Source organism: Perognathus longimembris, chromosome 10 (assembly GCF_023159225.1).
Source record: "Perognathus longimembris pacificus isolate PPM17 chromosome 10, ASM2315922v1, whole genome shotgun sequence".
Lineage (NCBI taxonomy): Eukaryota > Metazoa > Chordata > Mammalia > Rodentia > Heteromyidae > Perognathus > Perognathus longimembris.
This window is the reverse complement of record NC_063170.1, coordinates 4,595,207-4,610,479: the sequence shown is the minus strand read 5'-3', so window position 1 is coordinate 4,610,479 and position 15,273 is coordinate 4,595,207. Positions and strand designations below refer to the sequence as shown.

General features: G+C 51.0%; 1 protein-coding gene across 1 annotated transcript in view; it reads right to left on the bottom strand.

The window, feature by feature from the left end:
- The window catches only part of Cdyl2 (chromodomain Y like 2), a 91,642-nt gene extending 83,943 nt beyond the window's left edge, over positions 1-7,699 (bottom strand). The window contains exon 1 of the mRNA XM_048355064.1: positions 7,569-7,699. Coding sequence (XP_048211021.1) covers positions 7,569-7,592 — 24 coding nt within the window. The 5' untranslated portion in view covers positions 7,593-7,699. The remainder of the gene's footprint in view (positions 1-7,568) is intronic.
- Between the last annotated feature and the right edge of the window lie 7,574 nt (positions 7,700-15,273).

Here is a 15,273-nt window from a genome sequence, read left to right as displayed (position 1 = left end):
CAGTCCATTCTGGCTTCTTTGCAGCTAGGTGACCACATGTGACCACATGACACTGGCTAGACCAACAAGATAAAAGTGGGACTGTATGGAACTTCCAGACAAGCTACCCATTCTCACCTTCCCATCAATGACTAGAGAACTCCACGGTGACCTTGGACCATGATGTGACCTTGAGGACAGAAGAGAGAGCTGGACAGGACATAACAGCCTGTGCTCTGAGAACATCATAGACCAACATACTAATAAATCTTGGACTGTCTAATTCTAAACTTTATTTCATGTGTTGAAATCACTACTATTGTGTATTTTCTATTAACACTAACACAACTCTGACTGATACACCAAACTGTGCTGGTTGCTTTTCAGTCTTGCAGTTCTGTCCATTTCTCTCCATCCTTAGTTCAAGCCATAATTATCTCATTCCAATAACTAAGACAACATATAAGACAAACCAGTCACCTTGCTCCTACTTCTTCCTCCAATTTAGTCATTTATTTCCAAAAGGTAACCTGGGCTGTGTCTCAATAGTGTTAAAAATTTCAGTAATTTCTCAGAATTTACCAAGGGGGAAGCAGTAAGATATTCATACAAATAATGATGTTTGTAGGCACTCTAAACAGCAATATGGTTTACAAATGGAAACAATCTAGATGTCCAACAGGGAATAGAACAGAGTTACACATTCAAGGGAAAGTTAACCTGTCATTCATTACAAGCCATGGCACAGAGTAAGATGCTGGGGTAAGAGGAAATGTGTTCTTCCCTCTGATGCTCTGCACATGGCTTATTTAGGTGAAAATAAAGCAGGCTGTAAATAATATGTACCTCCGTTTGGTTAATTACATAAACGTGTGAGAAAAACCATTCCAGTCTTTCTTTGAGTACACACCAAAAAAGCTGATAATCAGATACCATGTTAGTACATACTGAATACCATGATGTGCTAAGCACATAACAAGCTATCATAGGTATATCATGTTCTTCTCTCTGTTTTTATTTGCAAAGATACAAGTTCAAGTTGCTTTCCAAAACTGAAAGGTGATAAGTATTCTCAATAAACCCTATAAGCCTGGACATGCTCATTTGCTGAGTTATCAAAAACTATCACCTCCTCTAGAAAACATTCTCATCCCCCCCAAGCAGGCCCACACCCCACTCAGCCTGCTCCGGAGAGCCCATGTCACCCTGGATGAACACTTTCCACTGCGCTATGTGAACTCCCTTTATTTGTTTCGTTTCCAGTGATACCACGGCATGAACTCAGGACTTTGCATTAGCTTGGCTTGCTTGCTCATTTTGATGTTCTAGCACTTGAGCTCCTCTAGCCTAGCCTGGGTTTTTTGGGTTGCTTGTTTGTTGTTTTGTTTTTGCAATAGGGCTATTTTCTGTTGTACGTTAGCTTGACCGCCTTTAAAAATGTAGAGATACCATTAATGGATGAATGCATATGAAGCATCATTCAGTACCAAGGAAGGATAGAGTGTCCTATGTGACTATGAGGATGGATCTTTCCCTTTTTATTTTGATGATGTGTGTATGAAATTTTATTCATACTCATTGTTTGTTGACCTTGAATATAACAGTCGTCATATCATCAACATATTAATAAAGGGAATGACTATTTCTGAAAATTATTTAGAGGCAAGGTATTTCTATGTCTGCTTATTTTTAAGATGATGTCTCATACATTTTTTGTGAAGGTTGGCTTTGAACCATGATCCTCCAAACCGCAGCCTCCTGAGTGGCTGATAGGCATGAACCACTGGCACCGGGCTCTCCTTCCTTTCTTAAGTCATCTCCCTAACCACAGGCTGTGGGAAGACATCATTTCCGTATAGCCAGGCATATACTTGATGGCCTATAAATGTGAAAGGCACCAATGAACGATGATACTATGAATCACACCAACCTAGACTCCTTCTCACCATCCAACAGGGGCAGACATACCAAAACCTTCACCTAGAAACGCCAGGTCTCCTACACTTCAGACCATTAGTAGTCACCAGGTTTAAATTGCTTCAAGGAGCCACATCAACTCCTTTCCAGGAAAGTTGAAGGCCCTGAAGAAAGGAGTGACTCAACCTAAAACGTCCCTGGAAAATAAGCCAATAGGAACCCTGGAAATGATTTAAATGACTTGCAAAGGTGGGAGAACCACACAGCTATTCCATCATCATCATCAAGTGATTACTATGATCAGCACTCAACCTGACTCAGCTGATCCTTCTGTGAAGATACTGGGTAGAGAAATTCAACAAGTTGTATCACCCCACTTATTCCATCAGTACACATTTCTTTGGTAGAAATCTCCTTTGATGTGACTGGTAAGTGGGCAATGGGGGGGTGGCATCAGGAGAACAAGGAAATCGCACTGATTAGGTTAAGACTTCTAGCTTGTCAGTATTTTTCAGTAGCCATAGGCAAACTTCTCTCAAGCTAAGAATGGATGACTACCTTAAGACAACGCGGTCCAAGTGCTGACATGGATGATGTAGTGGCTTCGAGACCCGATGCACCTGCCACTATGCTAACGCGCATGGCAAAACCACAAGAACAGATGAAGAAGCCAGGAAGACATTTCTCCTCCCATAGCTGAATGAAGAAAGTTGTACCCTGATCCAGATTGAATTCTGATGGAATTGGTCTTTATCAGAAAGGAATGCCTCCTATCATCTACAGAAAGAAGGAAATGCAAGCTCAACGTGAACGCTACACAAGATGAAGTGACTTTCAAAGGGCAAACATCCGTCAGCGGAACCTAACCAGGCTGAATTTCTTTGAGTTGTTTTTGTTAGTGTTTCTGGCTACAAGGTTCCATAGTTTTTCTGCAATCTGAGTCAGTATGGCTTCCCCTAAGCTCTGTTATTTTTAGCATGTGACTTTGTACAACACAGGTACGTATGTAGTGGTAAAGTGCCTGTGGTCACCCCTGCTCAGGGCCTATTTTTAACTAAATTTCTTTCCCAAACCTAAAATTATGCTATTATTTTTATTTGGAATAAAATCAAGTCATTTATACTGTATATCAGACAAACATACACGTAATTATACGCATGTTTATAAGAGCCTCATCTATATAGAGGGAGAGAAGCATCAAAAGAAAAGCAAGTCCCACATCTTAAAACCTTTTCATACTTGCAAACCAGGCACAGTGGCTGAAGCCTGTAATCCTACCTACTTGGGAGGAGGAGATAATGGCACCAAAGTTCTATGGCCAAGCCAGGCATAAAGATTTGTGAGACTCCATCTCAACTAATAGCTAGGCATGGTGTACGCACCCATCATTCTGAGTGGGGAGGGGCGGGAGGGGGCTAAAGCACAATAGCTTGGGCCAGTGGAACACACCTGTCATCCCAGGAAAACACAAAGAGGAGGATCACAGTCCAGGTCAACATGGGCTCAACATGGGCATAAAGCAAAGCCCTATCTAGAAAATAACCAACAAAAACAGGGGTCAGGAGAGTGGCTCAAGAGGTAGCACAGCAGGTATGAGGTCCTAGATTCAAAACCTCAGCACCAACACCAAACAAAAAAAAAAAAAAAGAAAGAAAGAAAAAATCTTTTAAAAACTTCTTCATACTGTTAATCTTGAGCATTCCCAACAATTTTATCCTTTGGGAAGTACGGGTAAACTCAGTGTTGACAAAGAAAGAATTGTCAAGTCAACTCCATCCCAAACTGGCCACAACATACTTCCTCTACAGACATACAAATGTTCTTGGAACACTTTTGCTGACAAAGGAAAGCCCTCCTCCAGAAGGTCCGTTAATCACAGGGTAGAGCGGGAAGACACCACTCAACAAGGAAAGCCACATGGTTGAGGCTGAAATTCTTCTAATGAAGACAGTCTGTCTCACTGGTAAAGAACTCAGTCATACTTCCTTCCAGAAAGCACTGAGCCATCCCTACTACCAAGAGACCATATGCTAGAGAAGGAAAGAGATGAAAGAGAACAGAAACACCGAAAGTCACCAGTGCTGGTGGCTCACAACTGTAATCCTAGCTACTCAGGAGGCTGAGATCTGAGGATCATGGTTTGAAGCCAGCTCTTGCAGGAAAGTCCATGAGCCTCTTATCTCCAATCAGCAAAAAGCTAGAAGTGGAGGTGTGGCTCAAGTGGAAGAGTGCCAGCCTTAAGTGAGAAGCCAAGGGATAGAACCCTGGCCTAGAGCTCACGCCTCAGTACCAGCATCCAAAAAATAAATAAATAAAGGTCACTCAAGATGCTTTATGTGTACTTACACAAGTTTTCTGCCACTGATAACACTCAGTGAGTAACTGAATGGACCTCGGGACCCAAAGATGGTCAAGTCAAGAAAACCAGGTTCCTTATTCTACTAATGACATCTCCCTGATGCCCTTGTATCGTTAGCAAATGACTGACAAGCATCAATGGGTTGCAAGCACTAATGCCTACTGGAGCCCCGTTAATAATGTCAACAAGGAAGGAGAATGAGTGCGCGGCCCCAGGAACCAGTGGGGACAGTGACCATCTAGAGATTAGATACTCCATTTGAATTTATTCAAATCCACTTCCTTATTTAGCCTTGAGGCAAGACATGCAGTCACTTGCCCACGCTCATGTGGGTACACAGTCTAGACCTGGCTTAGAGGCTGACAATTCCTATGTTCAGTAGAATACAGCCAAGAGCATCTCAAATGGAGCTCCATTTTATATCCAAATGGAGACCTGACTCAAAGGCATTAGTAAACGTTTCAAGTCACCTTCATGGGGTGGTACTCTATGCATGGGAAGAGGAACTCTGCTGTAGCAGAAACAAAGCAGAAAAGTGCATCAGGATGCAACCTGTTGGAACCTGGGCTTGACTCCATATTTCTCTGTAATGATTGAAGAGTGTCACCGCGTTAACAAAATTTTTACAGCCTTGTGTCTTTAAAATCAGCACGGATTTCTTAAAAATGCTCAATTTCTTAAAAACGCTTACTCCTAAGAGTTAGACTGCTTGAAAGGCCCAACAGATTAAAGAATCTCTACGATGTAAATCTCATTTTTATGGTAAAGGTTCAGTCAGTGAGAATACCAGTACACACACAGGTGAAATGTATCGATTACAAACACAACCACTCGGCCCATTCAAAATGCAGTTTATTGGCGAAAGGCTATGAGAGGCCATTTTCTGTACACTGGAGTATAATATTTAATTAAGATAATGCCATAATGTAGAATGAGATTCTTTTTCTTCTTCCAAGGTCAATCTTCGCACTGGATATTCCAAGAATTTTCCTTGAATCAACATTCCAATTTTCATGCCCACAACCATTTTATAGTTAGAAATATGCGTGCTAATGTTCACGTAGCACTTCTTGTTTTTAAAGTTAAATTTGAACCACAAATTAAATCCCTCTGTATATGTTATGTAATGTAGACATAGGCTCTAAAAATGTTGACATTGGTTATATTCTCATAATGCAATTTAGCCTCTTTAGTAATGACTATGCAAATAACCAGCCACAGGGAAAAAAAAGCGTTTTACATCTAGTACAATTACCTACTACCGCAGAAATAATTATTATTGTCCTGCTCATTGAACTTCAATAAGAACTCTTGAGGTGCTAAGATAGTTCAAGGCCATTGTGGAAAGCTCAGTTTTCACACTCATCTGGCCCTGTAATTATCAATGTTAAGGAAGGCCGTTTCCTATGAACATTAAATAAGAAATTATCCCCCAAAGGTTCCTAAGTTCCAAACTTCAAATAGTGGGGTACTGGTGGTTCCTGGTATATGCTCTTGATGTCTTCACGATGTCACTTGTCACCGAGGCAAGGTCAACATCACTGGGTAGGCAAGTTCATGATCCCAGGAGACTTTCAGGCAATGTCCTGGTGGTGCCGGTTGTACTTCAAGAGGCCCAGTTTTTCCATCTCACCGTGTTTGCACTTGGTTTCAGAAACATCTCTGCCATCTTGAAAGAGACCAATGAGCTTGGTGCATTGGCCACCTCCACCCAAACCCACTGCCTCCCTATGCGAACCTGTCATCCCCACGAGCTCCGAGCTTCTTCCACACCCACCCGACCCCAAGCCTGCCAGCTAGTGGTCCCTGCCTGGGCCTCACTAAGCCCAGAATCATCCAGAAGACCACGAGGACACCAGAGACCAGGGTGGGGTGTCCAACGGACCGGACCGTCCTCCTCTCCCCACACTAAGCGGCAAATCCACTCTGTGAAAGGCTTGAGCTGTCCACGAGGCGGGAGGAAAGAACGCTCAGGGCGGGTAGATGGCCTCTGCGGTTTACCCCCGAGGGAGGCTAAGCCCACCCCGCTTCGGGGCGCTGGCCTCACGGCAGCCCCAAGGCCTGAAGATGATGGGACCCCAGGCGCAGGCCTTGGGCGGCACGTGGCAGGTCTCCGGGCTTCTTCTTCGACGGGGGCCTCTTGGGGGAGTGTCCCGTCCCCCCCCCCCCCCAGGGAACAGAACGGTGGCTACTTCTCCTCCGTCCACGTGCAGCAGGAACAGTTGTGGCCCAGGGGTGGCTCCCGGGAGACCCTGGGTCTCTCTCTCTCCATTGTTGGCCAGAGCCCCACCACCACCACCACCACCACCACCACCACCACCATGCGACGTCTTCCTTCACTTGGGAAACCATTTCGAAATATCCGACGCGGGGTATTCCCGGCGGGACCGTGCCCCTCGGGTATGGGGGAGGAGAGGGGGGAAGGGGGGCGTCGGGGAACAGGGCTCCCATGCCAGTCCCCGGCCAGGCGCCCCTCGGCCCCCCGTTCGGGGCCCGTCCACCCGGGCCCTCCGCAGCGCCCCCTCTCGGCCCCGGCGGGCACGACACCCGCATGGACGGCGGGCCGGCCGCGGGAGGGCCCCCCGCGCCCCGGCCCTCGGGCGCCCGGAGCGAGCGAGCGAGCGGGTGGCGGGGGCAGCAGGTGGGGGGAGGGGAGGGGAGAGGGGCGCCGGCGGGCCCGGGGGGCGGTTTGGCGGGCGCCCCCCCCCGGAACCCTCCCGGAGCCCCCCTCGCCCCCGGCCGGGCCGGGCTGCGCCGCGACGGCCCCGCGCCCCCCGCCCCCCGCCGGGCCCCGCCGGGCCCCGCGTTCCCGGCGCGTCCGGCGCCCGCCCGCCCCGCCGACTTTTACCTGTACTTTCTGCACTCGGGGCGGCTCGTCGGGGGGAAGCACCTCCCCGGGACCGCTACCTCCGCGGCCCGGCTCCGCCCGGCTCCCTCCCCTCCTCACCCCCGCCAAGGCCCCAAAGTAGAGGGAGTGAGCGAGAGAGTGAGCGAGAGCCCCCCGCGGAAGAGCGGGCGGGCGGGCGGGCGGGCGCGGGCGCCGCGGGGGGCGGCGGCGGGCGGGCGGGCGGCGTGGGGGGGGGAGGAGGAGGAGGCGCGCCCGGCCCCCGCCACCCTCCGGCCGCCGCCGCCACCGCCGCCGCCGCCGCCGCCGCCGCCGCCGCCGCCGCCGCCGCCGCCGCCGCCACGGGCTCGGAACTCCGCTCGCGCCCGGCCCGGCCCGGCCCGGGCCCCGCCGCCCGCCGCACCCGCCCCCCACGCCTCCCGCGGGCTCGGGGGGGAGCCGGCCCGCGCCCCCCGCGTCCCCCCGTACCTCGTAAAGGTCCCCAGAAGCCATGCCAGGCTGCGGAACTTGGCTCGCCGGGTGTGCGCGTCTGCTCGCTCGCGCCCCTCCGTGCGTGTGCGCGCGGGGCAGGGCGCGCGGGGCAGGGCGCGCGCGGGCGGGGCGCGCGCGGGGGTGCGTGCGGGCGGGCGGGCGTGTGTGTGTGTGTGAGTGTGTGTGTGCGCGCGCGCGCGGGTGTGCGCGGGGTGTTGAGTAAACTGTGTGTTTGCAGGATGACAGGCTCGGGGGCCGCCTGTGCGCAGAATCCGAGCGGGCGGCGGCGGCGGGCGGCGGCGGGGCTGGCGTAACCGGCGGCGGCGGCGGCGGCGGCGGCGGAGGAGGAGGAGGAGGAGACGGCGGCACGAGCGCGGGCAGCAGCGACGGACGCGGCCCGTGCGCCGCGGGGCCCCCCGAGACCCGGCGACCCGGCGGCGGTGGCTGCGGCCGGCAACGGCTCGCCCCGGCGCCGCCTGCAGGAAGCCGCCCCGCGCCCGCCGCCGGCCCGGACGCTGCCGCTGCCACTGGGCGAGTCCCCGCCCCCCGGGAGCCCGGCCCGGCCCCCGGGCGGGAGGAGGCGGGGGCGGCGGCGGCGGCGGGCCGCGCCCCGGGGGGCCGAGCCCCGAGCCCGCCCGCCCGCCCGCCCGCCGGCGCAGGGCCCGCCCCGCCGCCGCCCCCGAGCCCCGCCCGCGGGGGGCCCCCCCGGGGGGTGCCCGGCCAGGTGCCGGGCCCGGAGCACCGGGGCCGCGCGAAGGGGCGGCCGCGGTCCGCGGTCTGGGGGAGCCGGCCTGGGGATCGCCGCCCCTGCCCGGGGGGGGAAAGGAGCGGGCGCCACCTGGGGAGCCGGTGACCCGCGGGGCTGACCGGGGAGATGGCGCCGCGTGGGGCGCGCAGGGCGCGGGATGGCGTGGGAGGGGGGCGCCCGGGGAAGCCGGACGGCGGCAGCGTGGCCGCCCCGGGGAGCCCCGCGAAGTCCTCCGGAAGGGCGAGGTGTGGCCTAGCCCCCCATCCAGTCCACCCCTCTGCCCCCGGGGGGCCCGGCCCACCTCGGACTTTGAACCCCCGAGGGAGAAGGCGCTTTCGTCATGGGACTTCCAGGGGCGCAAGACCCGGGTGCCGGGGAGCTCCCAGTGGGCGCCAGGCTCCAGAGCTGGGGGGCCGGAGGAGCCCCCCACGTGCACACTGACGGGGGGAGGGGGGACCGTCTCTTCCTGCTAACTTGAGAGACGCATGGTCGCCCTGGAGCTTGAGGGCTGAGGATTGTTACTCGTCGCCTTCCCACCCGAGTGGACAGGCTGTTCCCAAGTGGACCAAAGGGCGCCCTCCCGGGCCGGCCTCCCCCGGCGTCCAGCTGGTGGCTCTCCAGATGCGATGTGGCCATCCCTCGCGTTCTCCCCGGGTCACCCGCTGCTTGTGCGGCCGTGGACGGCGGGGACGCGGGGCTTGGAGGGCCTGACCCTCCGCGTGGTTCCCAGGGTCGGGGAGCTGGTGTCTGACCTTCAGACTGCCCTTCTACACCATGGGGCGGCCAGGGGACCCGGAGTGGCGGCTTCATCCAGAGATGGTCAGAGAGAAATCGCCAAATGTTTCAGGGTAAAAAAAAAAAAAAAAAAAAAAAAAAAATCAGTATAATGTGCTCCAGACCACAAAGTTTTCCTGTTTGGCCCACCCTGATACACATGCGTTTGCACGTGCTGCTGTTCCGTCGACTGCACAGAACCCATCTGGAAACCCCTGCCGGGGCTCCATTCTGTCCACATCACAAACACCCATGGGCAGTGCTGATGGAGGTGGATGCACAGTGCATAAGCGCGCTGTGCTAGTGCCGTGAGTGTTAGACCGAGGTCTAGCTGAAATCCCATATTAAAAATGGTAAGGGTGGCTGGGAACGTGGCTTAGTCGTACCGTGCTTGCCTAGCAAGCACGAAGCCCCGGGTTCCATTCCTCAGTACCACATACACAGAAAAAGCCCCAAGTGGCGCTGTGGCTCAAGTGGCTGAGTGCTAGTCTTGAGCAAAAGAAGCTCAGGGACAACGTCCAGGCCCTGAGTTCAAGCCCCAGGACTGGCTAAAAAAAATGAGAAGGGAACATGGCGAAGATGTGGAAACAAATACAAAAGTTAATTTGGATTAGAAACTCTGGGGACTTGTGTGTGTGTGTGTGTGCGCACACACGCACGCATGCCAGCATTGGAGCTTGAACTCAGGGCCTGGGTGCTGTCCTTTAGCTTTTTGCTCAAGGCTAGTGCTCTACCACTTGAACCACAGCTCCACTTCTGGCTTTTTGGTGGTTAATTGGAGTTAAGAGTCTCACAGACACTGTACCTAGCCTGGCTTCAAACCTTGATCTTCAGATCTCGGCCTCCTGAATAGCTAGGAATAGAGGCATGAGCCACCAATGCCCAGCTGGATTTTTTAAATTTTTTATTAGCTTTAATCAATTGTACAAAGGTGTTTCGTTGTCATACATGTGATGTACTTTTATTAAATTCACCCCATCTATTATTCTTTCTTATTCCCCCGCAAATGTTATGTTTGTTTCTCTCTTCATAATTGATATTTCCCCAATGACCATGGGTTTTAATAATAAAAATAATAAGCAGTTGGTCAATAGCAAAAAAAGTTAGTGATCCTGAATTGGTACTTAAAAATAATCCAATGGGGGAGAATGATGGAAGAAAGGGGTGGCATTGATCAAGATGCATTGTACTTATAAACTGACATGAATTGACACCCCCTCTATACAAATACTTAACGATAATAAAATAAAAAGCAATCTGAGGATAGTATGAAGGTATCATTTGTATGCAGAAGACGAGAAAGAAACTAGATTCGGAAATAATTTGTTTAGGCAAATTTAAATGTGGAATTCATAGCTTTAAAAAGAACAACACCAAAAGCTTGTATTGGCCAAGGGTCAATATCATCAGTAAGAGAAATTTGGAAAACGCTAAACAGTGATGGTTTACAGAGTTCAGAGAAGTGGGTGTTCACTGAGGATTGGGGTGCTTACTGAATAGTTTAGGGAAGAGGTAAGACGTGTAGAAAAGGAGGGAGTGTGTTTCAGTTGGGAGGAAGAAGTAAGAGCAGGTAGCACAGGCAGCTGGGCAATGGAAGGGTGTGAGCGGGCTGGAAAATGATCTTCGAAGGTCACAGAGCCTTGGGTAGTGAATGTGGGCCCATTCGTGGAGTCTTGAACGCCAAGCTAAGACGTCTTGGATTTAGCAGATCAGCAGCAGAACACTGAATCAATCAAAAGCATGTGATAATGAAAAGTGGGCTTTTGAAAGCCAATTCTAGAAGAAATAGGAGAAATAAACTATGGTGGGGGGCGAGGAGAGGGGATAAATGAGGTTCCAGGCAAGGAAGCCAATACCAATATCCCCAGTAGTAACAATAAAAGCGAAGAAGGAAGAACCCAGCTTTCATCCCGGTCACCCCGCCTACTTCCAGGCAGCATTTGACTCTGACCCACAGGACTCGATGACGAACAGGATGTGTGTGCATTGAGAGGGAGGGGTGACAACTGGGGAAAGAAAGGATACACAGATGACTAAGGTTGGAAGCAGCAACGCAGCGACCCACCACTCCTCACGCTGTTTTATTCTGGGTTTACCCCCAGACTGCCGCTGGCTTCCAGGAAAGACAGATGCATCCTGTGGAATGAGAGGGAAAGAGTCTTCACGGGCGGTGGGGACCAGCCCCTGGGCTGCCCTGCCCCAGCTTCTTCAGATGACAGAGAACCCTTGTTGCTCATGGACAATGGGAGATCCTCCCCGTTTCCCACCACCTAGGACAGACTCTTCAAGTACATCCTAACTCAAGGGCAAGGGACAGAAAAGCCAGTGCATCCTAACTTAGAAAAGGTATTGGCTCATAGAGCTTGGGAAAAGAAGGAATTGCTCCCAGGACTGCCTGTACTCACGGTCGCAAGCAATAGAAGAAGGTCTAGTATCACTTGTTCTTTCTGTAGGCTGATAGCCTAACCTGTTAAAGACAGGCTGCTTCTATGCCGCTGAGAATGTCGTGCCTGGCAGCTCACATCACCTGCTTCTACCTCATCCAGTTTTTATAAATCCATCCCAGGGGAGGGCTTGGCTTGGCTCATAGTTTGACCCAGTCACTATAGTCAGTCATGGATACTACACTACGATTGGCCAGGCTTAAGTCATAGCCTACCTATAGGGAAGATGGAAATGATACCTGATGGTTTTATCAAAATTACATCATTGGAAGTAAGAATGGGCCAAGGCGCATGGCCGAGGGATGACAGAAAGATAGAGACCCACTATGTGATGAAACAAATGTAGGACAGAATGGGCCATACAATAGTTTAAGACTGGCCCAAGAAAAGATGGCACACACTCAAATGGAGCCCTATTATTTTTCTGGCATGAGATGTGATCTTCGCCTCTTGTATTGTGTGGTGGTTGAACACGTCTGCTCTAGGATCACACTGAGTGGAGTCTAATTATGGCATCCTCGCTGCCAGCACTGGGGTCCAGATTCCATCTCACCATCCTTCCATCGCCAAGTGTATTAGTTCCCCATGATGGCGTGATACACGACTCCCAAGACAATGGCTTAAAAGACATGTCTAAATTCCGTTTTTGTGGCTTAGGGGTTATGGACAATGACTTGGGTGGTTCTGGCTCAAGCTTCCTCATGAGATTGCAGCTCAACTACTGACTCGAACTATGGTCATGAAAAGCTTGTCTGGGAAGGGAGAACCCATCTCCACCATGATCCTTCACAGGACTGCTAGCAGGCAGCCTTAGCTCTTAGCACCATCGTGTTGCCCAATGGTTGCTTGTCCTCACAAAGCAATGTCAGTTCAATACTGTCAAAGCATTGGCTCTTCCCAGCACAGAGCTGTCACCAAGCTGATACTGCAGCCCATGCGAAGAAGCCCACTCGCTGCTGATGGACAGGTGATTCTCTGCACTGGACTGAGCAGCTAGAGATGTCATCTGATCCACGGCCCTTGCTTGAAAGATGAGAAAACTCAGTCAAGTTGGGTGAGTCTAGAGAGAGCGGCAAGGAAGCCACAATGTTGCTGGAGATGCTGATTCTACGTGCCAAACGCTGGCGTGTCCACCAACGGTGCCACCAAACCAAGGCACACACTCAAGAGGCAGCAGAAACAGGAGGCTTTTAAAGGCAGACCTGTGCAAGAATTCACAGACTGATGTGAAAAACATCACACCAAACCTACAAATCGAAGTGATAGGTAGGCCAAAGAGTCATTTTGAAAATTAAGTGAGACCATTTTCATAGACCCCTGCCACTACTAAGAGCTGGACAGTACCCTGCAGAATTGCTGTAACAACTACTATTATTTGGAATGTGCCCTCATATCCGCGAACATTCAAGATTCCTAGAGAAAGGCACGAAATCAAGTAAAACCTTCAAATAAAATAGTGTTTACAAGCCATGGAAAAACTCTTCTAATTGAACTTCATTTTCAGCACTAGTTTTCTTTTTTTTAATATTTTACTTCTGTGATAATAACCGAAAAATTCATACTTACTCCATGCCTACAGTATGTGAGGTATTGTTCTTATTAAGCTAAACATATAAAATCCACCAAGAAAGCAACTGATGTGCATAATATACTGTTATTTCAAGTAGAGACAAGAACACCGAAGAGAATGAGCTAGATGCGAAGAGAATGATCTAGATAAAGACATACAGGAACCAAGATGGGTGTGGAGAGGCTAAGGCTTACTAGTTTAGATAAGGTAGGCAAGACCTCACTCCAGAAGGTAACATTTTAATAGAAAAGCAAACAAAGTGAGAGGATAAGAATCCAGCCAAACGCAGGGCTGAGTCCTAAGGTTGAAGAGGCTTGATGTGTTCAAGGCCCAGATACACAGAGCTCACCCAAAATGGGCCAAAGTGAAGAACTTGGATTCTCTCAGGTATTAGGAGAGGTCGTCAGGGTGGAGGTGGGAGGCTGAGTAGGGAGAAGGGGTTGACCTAACCCTTTGGCTCCCGGGTACAGAATGGAATGAGGAGGCACAAAGGAGACGCTGGACTCGGATTCAGAAGTCCCATTGTGCATCCTCAAGGACCGGGACGAAGAAGGGAGCTGTTACAATGGAGCGCAGTAGCGGGATTGGACACAGGAAGAGACGTGGGGTAGGAAAAAGAAGAGGAATCGTAAAATCTCAGTCTGAGAAGCTGGGCAAATGGAGGTATCATTTACCGAGACGAGAACGGGGATGTCATTTGTAGGAGGCAGAAGAGCCCGGTAAGAGACATCAACAGTTTCCTTTTTAGGGTGTGGTAGTTTTCTCACGAATATTAGACAGCCAGGCAGAGGAGAGCAGGAAGCATTCGGTCTGTGAGCTGGGAACTCAAGCTGGACACACGTAGGGGTGTGGCTAGTGTATTGATGGTGAGGAAGACCTAGGGGAGGAGAAGAGGATGGAGCATGAGAGCACTGCAGCCTGACTGGCCTGGAAAAGGGAGAGGAAGCAGAGGAAGCCTGTCTCCCACCCGAGCAAGACAGAGCAAGGCTGATGGCTCCATGTCAGTGGGAGATGGGGTAAGAAGAAGGCTGTGGGATTCGCTAGCAGAGTAAAGGAAAGTTGAGAGCTAGGCAGAAGGGAGTTAAGGAAGCTTGGCAAAGAGGAAGTGCAGATGGCGCCCAGTTGATTCATTCAAGGCCTTTTGCTGTAAAGAGCAGGAAAGTGGGTCAGTAGGTGGAAGGGGGCACTGAACACAGGAAGGGTTTTTAATATAAATGCCATGATGGTGTGCTTATGCTGTATGACAGATGTCAAAATAAGTGTGGGGGAATGGCCGGGCACTAGAGAGACTGGAGAGTTACAGAGACAGAATCACTGATAAATCCAATAGAGAAACAATACAGGCACAGAATACAACCTCAGCTAAAGTGAGGTCATAGAGGGTGCAGAGGGACCCTGATTGGATAACCAGTAGAGACAAAGACACATAGAATGACTTATGAAGACAGGGAGGGTGGGGCTGGCATTTGGCCTAGAGGTAGAGCACTCGCCTCACGTACCTGAAGCCCTGGGTTCGATTCCTTAGCACCACATATATAGAAAAATCAAGATGTGGCGCTGTGGCTCAAGTGGTAGAGTGCTAGCCTTGAGCAAAAAGAAGCCAGGGACAGTGCTCAGGCCCTGAGTTCAAGACCCAGGAATGGCAACAAACAAACCAAAGACAGAGAGGGTGCAGTGTGTACCCAGAAGCCAAGCAAGATGGACAGCAGCCACCAGCAGCTTAGAAGAGGAAAAGAACTCTGCCCTAGAACCTGACAGGGAAACAAGACCCTGGCTACACTGTGATTTCACACCTGAAGTTTCCAGAATTCTGACCGAACACATTTTTATAGGTCTAAGCCATTCAATTTGTAGTCATTTGTTATGGTGGCCTCAGGAAACGAATACATCATCCATTGGAAAAACGAAGAGGGCTTAGTGCAGGCCACAAAGGAAGAGGGTTGGCAGGACGGGGTGGGGTATGTGGAAGGGGAATGTGATTTGCTGGGAGTGGTGTTGGTTTAGCCCATTGTCCCTCCTCTGCATTGCCCCCACACACCCCACCAAGAAACTATCAATAGCAATTGTTCCTCGCAACAGTACCCAGATTTAGACATTATACAAAGGATTTCACTGGCATTAGATATGAGAGGGCAGATGAGAGGACGCAAAAAGTCAGGAGATTGG